The 18,842-nt window shown below is 40.9% G+C and overlaps 1 protein-coding gene across 1 annotated transcript in view; it reads right to left on the bottom strand.

Moving 5' to 3' along the window:
- LOC122558088 (fibrillin-2-like) overlaps window positions 1–18,842 on the bottom strand; it is a 318,053-nt gene that overhangs the window by 158,697 nt on the left and 140,514 nt on the right. The window contains exons 9-14 of the mRNA XM_043706411.1: window positions 17,249–17,401; window positions 13,260–13,493; window positions 11,552–11,698; window positions 9,797–9,916; window positions 4,582–4,707; window positions 2,633–2,755 (exon numbers count right to left, since the gene is read on the bottom strand). Coding sequence (XP_043562346.1) covers window positions 2,633–2,755; window positions 4,582–4,707; window positions 9,797–9,916; window positions 11,552–11,698; window positions 13,260–13,493; window positions 17,249–17,401 — 903 coding nt within the window. The remainder of the gene's footprint in view (window positions 1–2,632; window positions 2,756–4,581; window positions 4,708–9,796; window positions 9,917–11,551; window positions 11,699–13,259; window positions 13,494–17,248; window positions 17,402–18,842) is intronic.

The raw sequence follows: 18,842 nt of genomic DNA, 5'->3' as shown, positions 1-18,842 counted from the left end.
CATTCAAGATAGAACTTGAAATAAAAAATAGTAATGGAAGTAATTGCAATTTCAGGTGAACACAATTTAATATAGAAGTCCAAAGATATCACAAAAGATGATCTGGTCATTATTACAATGTAGGTTGTGGGTATTCAGTGTGCACAGATTTGCTGCTCTGTTTCCTACATTTCAACAGTGAGTAAACATCAATACTTGGTTAGCTGTAAGGTGCTTTGAGATAAGTGGCGGTTGGTGAAAACCACGATATAAACGCCACTCTTTTCTCTGGGAAGTACAATTACTGTTTAAAAGTGTGAAGTCTCATTCCTTTAGCTTTTGAGCATTGCTAGAGGTTTAGAAAAAAGAAGATTAAATTAGAAAATGTGTCTTGTTACTTTATCCTTCTGTCCCTTTATTGCCCTCTTTCTTATTTGATTTTTTTTCCCACTCTTTATTTTGCTTTCTGTACCTGATTGGACGTGGAAATCAAAATTCAAACATGCATTTTCTGGATTGGACACTCCCCTCCCTCTGGGGTAATGCTTGGGAGGCAGAGATGGGGCTTGTACATGGATAGCTTCTCTGAGCTCAAAATATACCAACATTTGATCCAGTGACACAGCACCCTGGTGGAATCCAATTCTTTGGGAAATTGAAATAAATTATCTGTAAAGGCTGTCTCATCATATTTATGCTTCAAACAGTCTTCAGTATAGCTAAAAAGAGAAACTGAGGACGGCAGATGCGGAGATCAGAGTTGAAAAGTGTGGCGCTGGAAAAGCACAACAGGTCAGGCACCATCCCAGAAGCAGGAGAGTCAAAATTTCGGGCATAAGTTCTTCATCATATAGCTACAACCAAAGGAAGAAAACTGCAATGGCCTTCCACTGGATGCTTCAAGAATGTTGCAACATTTTGGAAAGCCAAATAACCAAAAATTCATGGGATGGCACCCTGACATAAGTGTTTGGATATTCCTGAGCCTCCTTTATCATACATCCACAGGGCCGGATGAGATTTTACCTAGGATTCTCTGGGAAGCCAGGAAGGAAATTGCTTAGCCTTTGGCTTTGATCTTTATGTTGTCATTGTCGACAGGAATAGTGCCAGAAGACTGGAGGATAGCAAATGTTGTGCCCTTGTGCAAGAAGGGGAGTAGCGACAACCCTGGTAAATATAGACCAGTGAGCCTTACTTCGGTTGTGGCTAAAGTGTTGGAAAAGGTTATAAGACATAGGATTTATAATCATCTCGGGAGGAATAAATTGATTAGGGATAGTCAATGGTTTTGTGAAGGGTAGGTCATGCCTCACAAACCTTATTGAGTTCTTTGAAAAGGTGACCAAACAGGTAGATGAGGGTAAAGCGGTTGATGTGGTGTGTATGGATTTCAGTAAGGTGTTTGATAAGGGTCTCCACGGTAGGCTATTGCACAAAATATGGAGACATGGGATTGAGGGTGATTTAGAGGTTTGGATCAGAAATTGGCTAGCTGAAAGAAGACAGAGGGTGGTGTTTGATGGGAAATATTCATCCTGGAGTTCAGTTACTAGTGGGGTATTGCAAGGATCTGTTTTGGGTCCAATGGTGTCTGTCATTTTTATAAATGAGCCAGTGATGTTAGTAAATTTGCAGATGACACTAAGGTCGGTACAGTTGTGGATAGTGACGAAGATTTTGCAGGTTACAGAGGGACATAGATAAGCTACAGAGCTGGACTGAGAGGTGGCAAATGCAGTTTAATGTGGAAAAGTGTGAAGTGATTCATTTGGAAGGAGTAACAGGAATGCAGAGTACTGGGCTGATGGTAAGATTCTTGGTAGTGTTATTGATCAGAGAGACCTTGGTGTCTATGTACATAGATCCCTGAAAGTTGCCATCCAGGTTGATAGGGTTGTTAAGAAGGCACATGATATGTTGGCTTTTATTGGTAGAGGGATTGAGTTTCGGAACCATGAGGTTATGCTGCAGCTGTACAAAACTCTGGTGTAGCCGCATTTGGAGTATTGCGTACAGTTCTGGACTGTATTATAGGAACGATGTAGAAGCTTTGGAAAGGGTTCAGAGGAGATTTACTCGGATGTTGTCTGGTATGGAGGGAAGGTCTTACGAGGAAAGGCTGATGGATTTGAGGCTGTTTTCATGAGAGAGAAGAAGGTTGAAAGGTGATTTAATTGAGACATATAAGATAATCAGAGGGTTAGATAGGATGGACAGTGAGAGCTGGTGGCTAGCACGAGGGGGCATAGCTTTAAATTGAGGGGTGACAGAGATAGGACAGATGTCAGAGGTAGTTTCTTTACTCAGAGAGTAGTAGGTTGTGGAATGCACCGCCTGCGACAGTAGCAGACTTGCCAAATTTAAGGCCATTTAAATGGTCATTGGATAAACATATGGATGAAAATGGAATAGTGTAGGTTAGATGGACTTCAAATTGCTTTCACAAGTCGGTACAACATTGAGGGCCGAAGGGCCTGTACTGCACTGTAATGTTCTATGTTCATTAATAACTGAAGCAACACTGATATATCTTAGTTGTATTGAAAAATCATTGGACCCAAAACACTAACTCTGCTTCTCTCTCCAAAGATGCCACCAGACCTGCTAAGTTTTTGTGTTTGTTTCAATTTTACGTCGTGCTGTTACATACCAATGCAATATCGCCCATTGGGTGCGAGCACAAAGCCAGGTTTGCAGATGCACTTGAAGCTTCCATCTTCATTGATACACATACCATTGAGGCACATGTTGGTTGTTGCACACTCATCATGGTCTGAAGAGAATAAAGAGCTATCATTAAACTTCTGTAACCTTTGATTACAGCTTCATTCCTTTTGAACCAGTCAGTCTAATTCTCAAGGTTACCACAAATTACAGGTGATATGTGTTACTAATGCCTTTTTCCAACACAAGGAGCTGCTTAATGCATGCAGTTAACAAATTTGTGAAATACTTTTCACAAGATGTGATTATTAAATACATATAATGAATATGTTGACAGTATCGCTGTATTGTCAGCAGCAAAACTATTTTGAATTATTTTGTTGACAACTTGAGATTAGAAAGGGTTAGTGCACAAATTTGCTTTTCCGTGATAATGATGGGAATTAGTTTGATCCTCGCTGGGAAGGTTGCTTTGAAATGATACCCACCAGAACATAAAGAGAATGAAGGAGGCATTGGTTGAAAATATTGTCTGACCGAAGACAAGGTTTTGATCCATTTGGCATGATTAGTAAGTTTGTTGATGACAATTGGTGGTATAGTGGACAATGAAGAAAGTTATCTCAGAGTATAACAGGACCTTCATCAGATGGACTAGTGGTCTGAGGAATGGCAGATGGAGTTTAATTTAGATAAACACATGCCCATGCGGATCTCCTTACTCTCGGCTCCCTTGTCTACCAAACATCTATCTAACTCAGCTTTGAATTAATTTAAAGACACAGCCTCCACTACCTTCTCACGAAGAGAATTCTATATAAGACACTCTGAGAGAAAAGCGTTCCTGCTCATCTCTGTTTTAAAATGAACGTAGACATACATAATCTCTTCAAATTTGTTTGTAAAATAAGCCTTTCATCCTAGGAATGAGTCAAACAAATCATCTCTGAACTGCTTTGAAAGCAATTAAATATTTCATTCTCAGTTATGGAGATCAGCCTCCAGGTGTAGTCTCAGCAAAACCTACAGCTGCAGGAGACATTCTAGTCTTTGGTATTCTATTCCATTTCTAATAAACAACAGCATTCCATTCACCTTCCTAATTACATGCTGTACCTGCATATGAAGGGACAATGATACTTGTCAAAGACAAACTGTATCTGACTGATAGGACAATCTGGAGGTGATGGAGTTCCCAGGATCTTGATAATCCGTCCTTACTGATAAGAGTTCAAAGGGCTGTAGGATTCATTTTCAGCAAACCTGAGAGTTGTGCTCCATTCAGTATGTCATGGCCACTAGGGGCTTTGGTGGCGCAGTGATACTGTCCCTAAGTCTGAGCCAGAAGGCCACAGTTCAAATCTCACCTGCAACATGCCCCGATTGCTCCTCATCCCCTCCTCGCCAACCCACAATGGCTTCTGCACAATCCCTTTGCTCCATTATTAACACTGGGCTGGCTTTCTGGAGCTGTATGAACCTGGTGCTTTTCCAATTTCCTTTCATCCTTTAAAAAACATTTTCAATAACGGATATGTTTAATCCAGCTTTTGGTCACCTGTCCCTAATCTTTTCCTCCCTCAGCCAATGTCACGTTGCTTACATATTTCTATTTATGAAGTGCATTTGATAATGTAGAGATTCAAATTATTATTGTTTCTGATAAAGTAATACCACACAAATGGATTTACAAAGCTGTGGGTTAAAGGGAATGGAAATAATTTGAATTCCCTCCACACCTTCTACGTCATAGCAAGTTACTGTTGTCACTCAGTCGCTCAACCTTCTCCTCTTTTCAACTTAAATATCAATATAATACTTGGTGAAGTAATGATATTTACTCCAAAGCAAGGAAAAGCAAAGTTTGATAGAAAGCAACATGTCCTTTGTCCGTGCATTGGTTTCCAGTGTAATTGGAGGGCCAGTATCTCTTACCAATACAATTCTTTCCATCTGGAGTCAGTTCGAACCCAGCATTACAAATACACTGGAAACTACCATCTGTGTTCACACAACGACCATTTTTACAAAGAAGTCCATTTTGAATACACTCATCAATATCTGAAATGAGAAACAAGCAGTGATATGAAAAGACACAAAGAGAGGGTTGCAACTGTATCAAAACTGATTCAAAGGTGTATAAGCAATATCAGAACTTACCTTGGAATTCTATGGTTCTATGATTCTATGAACAGTACAGAACAGGAATAGGCCCTTTGGCCCACTGAACCTTGGCTGACACAAGACATGTTGTGAAACTAAAACCTTTTGTCTCCACATGGTCCATATCTCTCTATTTCCTGTCTAGTCATGGATCTGTCAAGACACTTCTTAAATGTTGCTGTTGTATCCGCCTTTACAACCTCCTCTGGCAGCGCATTCCAGGCACTTATCACCCTCTGTGTGAAAAACCTGCTTCTCATATCTCTTTTAAACTTACCGCCTGTTACCCTAAACCTATATCCCCTCGTAATTGACATTTCTACCCTGGGAAAAAGACTCCAGTTATCCACTCTATCTTTGCTTTTCATAATTCTCCTTTCATAATTTCATAAAAACATCACCCTCCTCAGTATCTGCAGCTCCCCCAATCTTTTATGTCATTTGCAATCTTACTAACCAGACCTACATTCTCCTACAAATCATTTGCAATAATTCCTCAGTATCTCATGAATTTGCCTATCAGCACCCAAGAAATAAATATCAACAAGATTAACACCCACGGGCAAAACTCACATATCTGTGATTTTTAACATATTTTTAACCTTTTTTAACTTACTGTTAAACGAGCTCTGCACTTGCATATTTAATCAGTTGTGGGGGTCCTCAGGAACAGAACCTTTACGGTTACATAGGAATGAAAGTATATACATTACCAAAGAGGTGTCCCAGCAGTGATCCCTGAGGGACACCATTGGTGTCAGAGAGAAGCCCTTCCAAAGCTACTCTCTGTATTCTATGACCAAGCCAGTTCTGTATCCATCTTACCAACTCATCATGGATCCCATGTGATTTCACCTTTTGTATTAGCTTATCAACATCTCCTCCTTTTTATAATGACATGCCCTAGAATACCCTTCTCTAGACTCAGCATCAACAATGTCCTTGACCTTTGTGAATATTGATTTGTAAAGTATTTAAGTATTTACTTTAAATATTTGTTAAGGACCCGCCCTACACATCAATTCACTCCTTCATCCTTGAGTGGACCTACCCTTTCCCTAGTTAACTTTAGAAACCTGAAGATAGGCAGAACCCTCACGGAATTAAAAAAAAAGCAGAAAAAAACTTTAACAAGGAGTTAGGAAGTCTAAAAGGAGCCACAAAATGACCTTGGCAAACAGGATTAAGATAAATCCCAAGGCTATTTATATGCATCTCCTAATATCTAAACTTCTCAGTCACGAATAGTCATTTATTTTCAAATCCCTCCCATTTTCTCACTCTTTTCTTCCATCTGTATATATCCTTCTGTCTCTCAAGCTTTGTCCTACCAGATCTCTTTCTCAAAGTTATTCTCTATTTAATTTTTACCAAACAAAAATAAGCAAACATTCAATCATACCTTTCTTAAAAAACTTTTTAACATTATGGTGCGAAGTCACCTGATGAAGGAGCAGCGCTCTGAAAGCTTGTGATTTCAAATAAACCTGTTGGACTATAACCTGGTGTCATGCGACTTCTGATTTTTAAAATCATGATTTGGTGCTTTTTGGTTTATAACAATGCAACAAGCATATGTGGCTGTATATATTGAGGAAATCTAAAATAAAATTCTTTGTGTGAAACTAAATTGAACATGTCCAATAACACCATTCCAATGTTCTCCCTTTACTTACATTGGCACATTGAGCATCAATAAAGTGGGAGACCACACTGCGCCTTTCCAAATTGCCTTCCCAGTCTAGTACTGTGGGGAAATGCCGTGGTTCACTGGTATTTCTAATCCAAACTAAATAAAGTCAAAATTTTCAATAAAGCATCTTTTACCCAGCAGAAACTTGTGACATGCAAGGTTCAGAATGACCAAAAGTGTTCCTAATAGTTGGGTTCTCAGACATGTCTAACAAAACTGGCTATGTTAGCGTGAATGAAATATCTTAACACACTGATAATTACCAAGATTATTTCAGTGAATGTTATATTACTAGAACTTTGCTTCACCTGGATTTGTCAATTGTTTTTCAAAAAAGAGGCAATGAAATTGATAATAAATACATAATCTATACCAGGGCAGATAACTCCTCCTAAACTCTCTGCTATTCCAGCAATGACCTGACAACTGACATGAATTTAGTGGGTTATATCATCTATTCAGCACAATAGGCCAAACATGCTCTTTTGCATCCTCTACAATGCATTAAAGGCATCTCAAATAGTTTCAAAAGTGTTTTAATAAAATTATCAAACTCATTTAACAATTCCAGAAATACCCTTGTTTTGAGTTTCATGAAAAAACATATTTACATCTTGAAGATTGTATAACTTCTAACATCAAGATTGCTAAGATTAGTAATGAAACCAAACTTTCACAAGTATGATGGGAAACTTGAGACTTGCTGTGAGTATTGACATTTGCCCTGTGCCCTTTCCAGGTCTCAGCTTCTCCTGATCAATTCCAGCCTCACATACAAAGGTCACCGTGCCAGACCACCCATAATTGTGTTAAATCATTGCAGACAAAGATACCACTGCATCAATAATAACTCCTTTTCGGAAGTTATAATTAACTTTTCTGTCAGACACCAAAACACATCTAGAAATTAATCAGTGGCCTCAACAGACAAACCAGCAACCAACCAAGTGCTTATAAATGAGTCCTTAAATCAGAACCTTCTGCCTATTAGCACCATGAACTGCTAAGCAAAGTATGTGGCTGGGGCAGATCAACATCGCAAAAAGGTTTCAACCTTCACCATACTTTTTTACACATCCTGGTTGCCTACATCGCAACTTAAAAGATGTCAGGCCTGTATTTTTGACACGAGAGAGTCTGTGCAGGTGGCATCTGGTACATTGAACCCTTTGGTGCCTATTTGTGCTTGAATATCAGAGCATTGCATAACAGGCCAACACACGGTCTGAAGGTTTCATGGTGAACAGAAATGCAGCCCACAAAAAGCTTCTGTAACTCTGCTCTGCAGAAAACAAAGCGTGAATATAAATTTGTTTTGCAAATCATTGTTGTGATTTTTCTGAAGGTCTGTGAGCACAGAAGAGTATAAACGTCAGTCATCATCTTAAGAGTTGAATTGATCAAGGTATTTCCAAAGGATGATATGGCCATACCCTTGGCTATGGAAAAAACAGGGCAATCTAATATCTGAGGAATATAATGAGCAAGGGTGAAAAGGGATTTTAAATTTAAAAATTTATTCAGTGTTTTATGCTTGGCATTCTCTTCCTTTGTTTACTACCTGAACAACCATAACCAAAATCTGATTATTGTTTCACAATTGTCAATAGGGCTTCATATCATTAGTTAAGTGCATATTTTTAAAATTTCCTTTGTATCACTAAGTTCTCCCCTCTCCAACAGTGTTGATGATTTTCTATATCTTGACCAGTGACTATTGTTACTTAACTCAAATAACTTGATGTGGATTCTGTTAATCCTTACCAGAATGTATGCTTGGAACTTAATAGCACAAAGGAGGAATAGTGAAAATCCTGGATGAATTAATACATCCTAAGCCACAAAACATTCATTCAACATAATCCAGATACTAAACCTCAAACCCTTTGGTATGTGGGACTCAACTTTTCATTGGCTGATTCAGTAGACTGGGTAAAGGTGACCATCAGTTATGGATTGTGGACAGACAATTTCATCATTGCAACCAAGCTTTATTTTATGCATACTTGACATCGAAATGGAACCAACTCTGAATTTAGGTATCCATTTAGGATAATGATGCTTAGCTTCATACCTCCCAGATAAGAGACACTTGTGAAACCTAAATGCATCTTAGATAAACTAACACAACAAAATGATCAACTAAAGTTGGATTGCCTTGGTCATGTACATCATAAATTTAGACTGAGAATTTGCATTTTGTCATGAGTACTCAGTACATTGAATGAATAGAACAAGCAATGCTTTTTGATTCATTTTTGTGGGATGTCAATGTTACTGGGTGGCCAGCCATCCCTAAATGCCCCTTGAGAAGGTGGGGGTGAGCTGCCTTCTTGAACCGCTGCAGTCCATGTGCTTTCGGTATACCCACAATGCCTTTAGGTAGGGAACCCCAGGATTTAGACTCAGTGGCTGTGAAGGAACAGTGATATATTTCCAAGTCAAGATGGTGAGTGGCTCGGAGGGGAACTTGCAGGGGGTGATGTCCCATGTATCTGCTGCCCTTGTCCTTTTAGATGGAAGTGGTCGTCGGTTTAGAAGGTGCTGTCAAGGGATTTTGTGGAATTTCTGCAGTGCATCTTGTAGACACTGCACACAGATGCTACCTAGTGTCGGTGATGGAGGGAGTAGAGGTTTATGGATGTGGTGCCAATCAAGTGGCTGCTTTGTCCTGGATGGTGCCAAGCTTCTTGAGTGTTGTTGGAGCTGCGCCCATCCAGGCAAGTGGGGAGTTTTCCATCACACTGTTGCAGACAGTGGACAGAATTCAACTCTTAATGATCTTTAATGGTACAAAGTTGCTAAATGTATAGCTGTCCATAGAATGTTGTGAATGAAGATGAAGTAACTCTGCAGAGGTCAGTATCCTGTCACCAAGTCACCCTTTATTCACACATTGAGAGTCCGTGACACTGATCCAGCTTTGTCACAGCCAATTCTCAGAGTGAACAGGATGTCTGACACTCCTGTTCATATCTATCAGTCAGGACTCCCTGATTGGGGCTGTTAATCTCGCCCAATTAGGGAACTCACATTTTATGACATCCAACTTGCTGACCTCATTACGATCGCTACACAAAGGTAGCGATTGTAAGAGATGCAAGCAAAGTTCTACAAAATAATTATGAATCCAGAAACAAAATGAAATTGTTAAAAGTATGAATATTGTGTGGCATATTCTGTTGTCGCCTGAAATAACAACTTATCATTTCACAAATACTGCTTTTCCAACTTTATATTTGAGCAATTTCTATTTCCATTGAGATTTATTGCTATTTTTGTTTTATCACTTACCAATGCAGGCTTGCTTAGTGGGCGTGCCCTGGAATCCAGTGTGGCATTTACAATGGTAGGAACCCGGAGTGTTAATACAGTCACCATTTGTACAGGGGCTCGATGTACACTCATCAACATCTACACAGACCAATGCATATAATGTAAGTGATATTTCAGACAGTCAAATTCCATAGATATATCAGTTGACCCTCTTCCAATTAAATCTTTACCAATGTTACAGTATTAAAACATTTTGTACTGTAATTCATTTTTTGTTATTCTCAATTCATGTTTATTGATTTCTTCTGCATTTTTATTTCATTCACAACTACTTTTCATTGAAATTAAAATTATGAAAATTCATTTTGTGTTATTCGAAAACTAAATTTCCTTTCAAAGGTTGGTACACTCATTAAATGTTTATTTCAAGGATGTTAAATCACAGATCTGCAAATTCCTAAAAACATCTTCATCTCTGATGAAGAGTCATCTAGACCCAAAAGGTTAGCTTGCTCTCTCTCCACGGATGCTGCCTGACTCCAGTATTTGTTGCTTTCAGTACAGATTCTAGCATCTGCAGTAACGTGCTCCTCCTTTATTAAAAACAATTTTGCCTGTGCCAATGTTAGATCGAGAACCTCAAACTCCGAGGTTATTTCAATCCCCAGTCCATTAAAAGTTTTAAAAAAGGACTGCCTATGTTAATGAGGTTTGATCTATCTATCTGTTCTATCAATTACAATAGTTATTTGCTGATATTAACCTTCGGGCTGTTACATCACTGGTAGTGCTGGCTGCATTCCACATTGCATAATTATCTCAGCAGGTAATCATAAACTCAGAGTATGATTGACAGCACAAAGAAATTAGTAAAGAATTGGCTGTCCTTAATGAGGGGTTATGAAGTAGTTTATTCATTTTGGTAATGATGAAATTATTTGACAGATCTGCAAGTTTTGAACTAACTTTTATGAACATAGAACATAGAACAGTACAGCACAGAAATGGGCCCTTCAGCCCACGGTGATGACGCCAAATTAAACTAATCCCTTCTGCCTGCCCTCAGTCCATATCCATCCAACTGGAATTATTTTTTAATTACAGTAAAGACTATAATAGATCTTCAGACCTTTTGCTCATTATATTGCAACAAGGCTCCCCAAGCCTCTGCACTTTGCAGTGTTTGCAGAGATATGAACGGTTGTGGAAGCTGAAACACCAGCTTAGGCTGCACTTCCTTCCTGACCCACTGCTATTAACAGAATTGACATTGTAAGGAATAGGTTGAAGCTCCAATCCTTGTAAAAACAGGCAGGATTTTAATCAGATTGGAAGCTCAGTCTGACTTTCTGTGCCTAAGGAAATTTGGCCAGAATCATTTTTTTCATTCAAGTTCTTGTGACTAAAATAGATTATAGCTTAATTTCAGAAGCGTGTTCACCAACTGAAGAAGAGGAACACCTTACATGGACTCCCAATGCAAAAGGCAAGGGAAGTAATTTCTCCATCACTTTTATTTATGTGTTCGGTGGTACATGATTTTGATAACAATAATGTCTATTAATTCATAGTGACTGGAGTCCTGCACTTAGAAAGCATTTGAAATATTGCAAAACACACAAGCATCGTCTATCAGTAATGGAAAACAATGGGCTTCCACACTTTAAATAACCTTCCTTTCGTTAAAACATAAACTGGTAGTGTCAGGGAAAGGTGAGCATCACTTTGGAAGCGTTTACTTTTTAATGGTTAAAATGAATGAATGATTCTTACCAACACATTCTCTGCGTAGATCTTGCTTGAAACCCATATAGCATTCACAACGGTAACTTGTTGGTGTGGGGATACAGCGCCCATTCAGACAGAGATTGGTGAAGTGTTTACAGACATCTATGTTTGTTTGATTAATGGAAACAGTGCCTGAAAGAAATTCACGTTTTCATTTAATAATAAAACAATGTCAACAATTTAATAAAGGGTTCAATGTTAAAATGGCTTTGCTTTGGGGAAGGTTTATATGGAAGGACAAATCACATTTCAATCTCTCTTTGTAGAAGCTTTATCTTTTCAAACATGAAATTCTTGGTAGTTGTTTATATTTAAAATTCATAAAGAACAACCCAGAGTTAAATATTCATATAATTAGTCTCTGTTTGTCCAACAATTTGGCTCAATCCTGTTACCTCATCACTGAGAATTCATGATGCCTGGAGGAGTGAGCTGGGAGACGGGATTGTGGAGGTGGAGGGCTGGTGGAGCGTAGAGAGCTCACTGCTTTCTCACCATCATGGGGGTAATTCAGTCAGTGGAGGGGATAGTAGAGGATGGCCCACTTAAGTGGCCAATTTGGGTGGCATGGTGGCTCAGTGGTTAGCACTGTTGCCTCACAGCATCTGGGACCCGGGTTCAATTCCAGCATCATGTGACTGTCTCTGTGGAATTTGCACGTTTTTCCTGTGTCTGTGTGGATCTCCACTGGGTGCTCTGGCTTCCTCCCACAGTCTAAAGATGTACGGGTTAGGTGGATTGGCCATGGTTAGACAAGAAAAGGCAAACCATACTCCTTTCCTCACAGCATTCGGTTACCGTGTTGTGTATTATAAATATTCAGCATCACAGTCACTTTGGTAGCTCCTGTGAAAGAGTGAATATGTGAGGTACGAGTGAGGTTAGGAATAGGGGATAGAATGCCAGGTAAGTAGGTTGCTAGTATACAAAGTAGGAAGGGGGCTAGGTGAGTGATGGAGTGTCCAGGATAGGTTGGAATGAGTGGGAAATATTGGGTCTGATTGGGGAGGGGCTGGTCATGTCTGGTGGGGCAGCATTGGTGGACTAGCTGAGGAAGGCTGTGCTCGGGTGTGAGGGGTTTCTCAGGTCCCAAATAACAGGGAGTCATCATCCAGTGGTGGGTTATTATCCAGGTCAGGGCAGGTGCTGATGGTTGTGGGAGAGTTGGATGAGGATCTGGTGGGGCTGTGTAAAGTTTCTGGGGGAGTTTTAGTTGGTGTGCGTGTTGTAACCTGATAGGAGGCTTAGTGTAACAGTTACCCAGGATTTAATTATTCAACATTTCCTGGCGATCTATTGATGAGGATCTGGTGGGGGTGTGTAAAGTTTCTGGGGGAGTTTTAGTTGGTGTGTGTGTTGTAACCTGATGGGAGGCTTAGTGTAATAGTTACCCAGGATTTAATTATTCAACATTTCCTGGCGATCTATTTATTTAACTGCAGTGGAATCTGCCAGGCTTTTTTGAATTAAATGGTTCCTTTCGGAGGGTTTCACATTTACAGGAATTACCCTGGGATATCTTCTGTTTCTCGGGCAATTTCCTCAGTCTGCTACGTTGGGAATTCTGCGGGATACAATACACATTTCCCATCGAGGATACAGGATTTTTTGCCTTTGTTTCCTCGTCTTTACTATTAGCAATTTTTAAAAGTACACATTATTACAAATAGAAAGACATGGAATTCAAACTTACCAATCCCTGGAATTCTACGTTGTCCATTAAAGATTGCACCTCCACCTGTACCTCCCCCGGGGCCACCACCGACAGTGGCAGGTCTGACAGCAGGATCGTGCGGTCCAAAGACATCTCCACCAAATTCAAAACTAGGTAAACCTGGAGTGTCAAATCCCTGTCGAGAATTTGATCCATGCTGTGGAACACCTTGTACAACAGGAGCACCCTCAATGCAAAGTCTGCGATATTCGTCTGAGTTAAAGAATATACATAAAGTTAGGACCTCTTATTAATAATATCATAATGTTCCTAATGGTTATTCGTGGACAAGATGTTCAACCAAGGCCCTGTGTGATCTCACAGATGGACAAAGATGAGGTAATGTGGAGTTCATTCCAGTGGACTGGCCAATAATTGTACCACGATCAAGACTATCACATAGCTGTTGATGGAATTTGTTCTCAAAACAGCTGTTGCGCTTCCTATATTACAACACTTCCAAGGTATTTAATTTGTTGTAAAACATTTTGAGACGTCTGGTAGGTCTGAAAGGCATTACTTAAATGAAAGTCTTTTTAAAATGACCTGAGGACTTATAACTATGCAATTATAATTATGTTCTTTCTTTTCAAAAACTGAGGTGCTATTAAACAGTACAGCCAATGGAGGAATATGGAACATGATGAATCAACTATGTGTCACTGACATCAACTTAGGATTGTTCAAAAGCAAAACACTGCTCACTCCTCAAAATCTGAAACAGAAGAGAAAGAATTTTGGAAATACTCAGCAGATCATGCAACGTCTTAAAAGATAGAGGGAGTGTCACCGGACTCAAATTGTAAACTCTGTTTCTCCATCCATAGATGATGCCTGACCTGAATTTCTCTGGCACTTCCTGTCTTTGTTTAAGAAATAAAATGAATTGAGGCTTCATCAGGAATGGAAAAGTTAGAGATGGAATGGATTTGATGTGAGTCCAGAGGCAGGAACTAGGGAATGGAAAGAAAGAACAAAACAAAATGCCTATGTCAGGACGGTAGAAGGGGCCATGTGCAGAATTTTACTTTGGATCCAGGAAACTGATGTCCAGACAGTGGTCCTGACTCACCAGGGACTGAAATGTGGGAAGGAATAGTTACAGCCTGTCACTGAGTTTCACTGAGGCTCCTGTGTGGGAGGGTACGTTTATTGGGCAGTCAAATACCAGCTGCAGGTGACAGAGTGTACCCGCAGACCGTGTTCTAAAGCATCCTGACAGCCACAGCTGTGGTCACTGTTTAATGTAATGAAAATGGTGCACCAAGGATTCAGGAGGGAAGGCAGGGCTCTGCTTTTAGCAGGGCTACATCTTAATTCTCCAAAGCCAACCTTGAGATCGTTCTGGAGGTGGTGAGGGAGAGCAGGGTGGACCTTTTTCTAGAGGGCGGAAGGAGACGATCACCCACTAATACCCACACTGGAAGAGCTGCATGTGACTGAGACCACCCACAGCAGGGAGTTGGCTGAGAGGAACAGGATTGCGAAAGTTCCAATTCATCTTCATTACCCTGCCACAGTGACATTAATGGCAGACTGACAGGACAGCGACAAACTCAAGCAGACATTCCAGCTGAGGAGCCTGAACTCTGCTTTGGACCAGGGGAGGCAAGTGTCCACAGAATACTGACTGACCTCACAGCAAGGCACTGTTGAGAACTTACTTGAACAGATATGACACTGTCACTGGTCACAGAGATCAACATTGCCTTACGTCTTCCTCTTTGATCCATGCTGGAGAAAAGACTCACAATGTTAGGGCCTCTGCGGGAGTGGAAAAAATGAAGGATGCAAATGTTGGAGATCAGAGTCAAAACATGTGGTGCTGATGCTCGAAACATCGACTCTCCTGCTCGTCCAGTGCTGCTTGACCGGCTGTGCTTTACCAGCACCACCCTCATCACCTCTGTAGGAGCGCACAATACCTACTGCCACAAAGGAAGAAGTCGCAAACACCAGCAGGATAGCTCGGAGGGAGCAAGGTCAAATGGGCCTTCCTGATGGAGTGGGTGAAAATTGATTGGAATTTGGAGTTGAGGAGATTGACATGCTCTCCTCATTGTCTGACAGCATGTTGAAGACAGAGGTGTGCTGGGAAACTTCAGCAGTCCACAGGTTACTGTTTTCAAAGGTTTGCTCTTCTGACCTCTTCCTGCAGCTCCTCTGAGTTTTATGGTGGAGGGGGAATACCAGTGTCCAAAATACAAAGCACCAGGTTATACAAAAGAAACCAGGGCACTAGAGCCCACACCCTACAAGTGTACTCTTTTTGAGAACTGATAAACCCACATCGATGGGGTCATGCTGGGATTAGATCAAGCGACAAGCATGTCACAAGAGAAGGAATTGATATGGGCAGAGGCAGCAGAGAGTAGATGTTCAACAGTAATGAGGTTCATTTATTCATTGAATGCCAATCTCCAAAGCCAATTGACAGCTTCCCCACCTGGTCACTTGAGGTGCAGGATGATTCGTTTGCCATTTCGAACATAGGCAGCACATTCCTTTGGACTGTACTATATTGTTCTGTGTCTCCACCAGTACACAATGCCTTTGCACTGAGAGCCCAGTAGTGGTGTTTGGCTGCAAGGGGACCTGGCGCATCCTGAACATGCTTAGCAGGGACCACTCTTGCTGTGGTAATTCTAAACCTGCCATTTGTCACAAAAAAACTTGTTTGTGAAATGCTGTGTTTCCCATTCCTTGATCCAAAAGATGTTTGTTGGGTGATTTTTCTTTTACTCTTGTAGGACATGGGCATCACTGGCTCGGCCAGAATTTATTGCCCATTCCCATTTGTCCTTGAGAAGGTGGTGGGAGATGTCTTCTTGAACTGCTGCAGAGCACATGCTGTAGGGTTGACCCACAATGCACTTAGGGAGAGAATTCCAAGATTTGACCCAGCAACAGTGAAGAAACAGTGATATATTTCCAAGTCAGGATGGTGAGTGGCTTGAAGGGGAACTTGAAGGTGATGGTTTTCCCATGTATCTGCTGCCCTAGTCCTTCTCGAAAGAAATGATTGTGGGTTGAAAGGTTCTGTCTGAGGATCTTTGCTGAATTTCTGCAGCATGTTGTAGACAGACTGCTGCTCCTAAACATTGTTGGTGGAGGGAGTGGATTATTGTGGATGTGATGCCAATCAGGAAGGTTGCTTTGTGCTGGATGGTGTCAAGCTTCATGAGTGGTTTTGGAGCTGCCCCTATCCAGGTAAGTCAGGGTATTCTATCACAGTGCTGGCTTATGCCTTGTAGATGATGGACAGGCTTTGGGGAGTCAGGTGAGCCATTTGCTGCAATATTCCTAGCCATGACCTGCTCTTGTAGCCACTGTGTTTATGTGATGAGTCCAATTGAGTTTCTGGTTAATGGTAACCCCTCTGAATGCTGATAGTGAGGGATTCAGTGATGACCACACAACTAAAGGTCAAGGTGTGATGATTAGATTGTCTATTATTAGAGACATTCATTGCCTGACATTTGTGTGGCACAAAATGATACTTTTCAGCCCAAGCCTGCATATTGTCCAGATCTTGTTTCAACTGAACATGAACTCTGAGGAGTCATGCATGGTGGTGAATGAGAAGAGATGGGAATGAGGAGAGAACAAGGAGAAAAGATGAGACAGGACAAGTGAAGGATGAAAAGAGGGGTAACAGGGAAAGGTAGAAAACATGTGCCAGGGTTAGGGTAGAGATGGTATAGGAAAGAGAAATAAAGGTATCAAAACATAAGAGATACTTCACACTGGGTACTGGAAAGTTTGACTAGAAAGGCAAAGTCTCCTAGTTAAGAAATCAATAACTAACCACTTGTATAAGCATTCCAGGACAACATGACAACATCTTATACCTTGGTTGATAATTTCAGCAGGTATTCTGGGTGACAGTGCAAGGGGTCACACCTTAACCATTATCTGATGTTACCTCATTATCATTTGCTTTTGAGACTGCTGTATTTTTTTCTTACCAGAACCTCTGATTGGGCACATCTCTGGAACAGAGCCAAGGGCCCAACAGCGCCCAGATTCACAGCAACACTGCATCTTGGTGTAACGTCCTGCCCGCTCCTGAGCACAGCGACCATTTACCAGGCTGTAAAAACATATGCCAGCTCTCTGATCTGTGCAAGAAACAAAACGATTGATGGCAGCTTTCAGTTTCATGAAGCAGTTTTGTAAATATACAGATAAATATTAACAGAACATTTTAAAAAGTAATAGTTTTAACACAGTTTTTAAAAAAATCTTCCGACTAATCTTTTCCTGTCCTGAATACACTGATTCCTATTGTTGTAGCTTCATTGAAATTCTCCATCACCTCAAACAAATCACAACAATATTAATACTTTCCAAATGGACAGATCAGATAAACGAGCCAGATTCTATTCTTAACTAGGCTTCTCACACACTTTCCACAAGAGACCACTGGAAAACTATCAGCACCTGGATCCTATCGGAATCTTTGCCTGCCTCCAGCCCAAGAATATTGGATCTGTTGAGACTGGGCCCTGAACAAACTCAGTGTATTACAACGGTTGGATCTTGGAATCATGACTACAGAACAGAAACAGAAAGCATCAAAAAAGATGGTCAATGCTTTACAAAATTGTAGACAGTAAGGAATGCAGACGCTGGAAACCAGAGTGAAAGATGTGAAACTGGAAGAGCACAGGAGGTCAGAGAGCATCTGAAGAGCAGGCAAGTGAACGCTTTGGGCTGAGACCCTTTGTCGAGATACTTATACAATTGCACTCCCAGCAGCAACACAAACAGCAAAAACATATGATGAGCCACTACGGGTCATTCTTCATTGAATAGAAGAAAATATTTGAATCACATATATGTGTCTTACCTTTATATTTGTTATAGCCTGTTATCAATTGTGGTATTTAACATGTTAACTTAGCATACTAAGCCAACTTCAAAATGTTGTGTCATGTCCAATTTAATTATGTTAGGGTAAAGTATCGCCAAACTTGATTGCATGTCTGAATCATGTCCAAGTTATTGACTATTTAGACAAATGAGAGCTGAGGTGAGAATAATCCTGTTCAAACATCACATTGCTCACTCTCATGCATAAAAACAAGGTCCAGTTTCATGCGTAGTCATTGGTAGAGGCAAGACTTGCGCCCACACCTCCCCCCTCACCTCCCTCCAAGGCCCCAAAGGAAACTTCCATATCCGCCACAGATTCACCTGCACCTCCACACACATCATCTATTGCATCCTCTGCACCCGATGTGGCCTCCTCTATATTGGGGAGACAGGTCGCCTACTTGCGGAGCGTTTCAGAGAACACCTCTGGGACACCCGGACCAACCAACCCAACCACCCCGTTGCTCAACATTTCAACTCCCCGTCCCACTCCACCAAGGATATGCAGGTCTTTAGACTCCTCCATCGCCAGACCACAACAACATGACGGTTGGAGGAAGAGCGCCTCATCTTCCGCCTAGGAACCCTCCAACCACAAGGGATGAACTCGGATTTCACCAGTTTCCTCATTTCCCCTCCACCCACCTTGTCTCAGTCAAATCCATCGAACTCAGCACCGCCTTC

This window comes from Chiloscyllium plagiosum, chromosome 2, assembly GCF_004010195.1.
Source record: "Chiloscyllium plagiosum isolate BGI_BamShark_2017 chromosome 2, ASM401019v2, whole genome shotgun sequence".
NCBI lineage: Eukaryota > Metazoa > Chordata > Chondrichthyes > Orectolobiformes > Hemiscylliidae > Chiloscyllium > Chiloscyllium plagiosum.
Note: the sequence above shows the minus strand (reverse complement) of the source record. Positions and strands in the feature narration are given on the sequence as shown.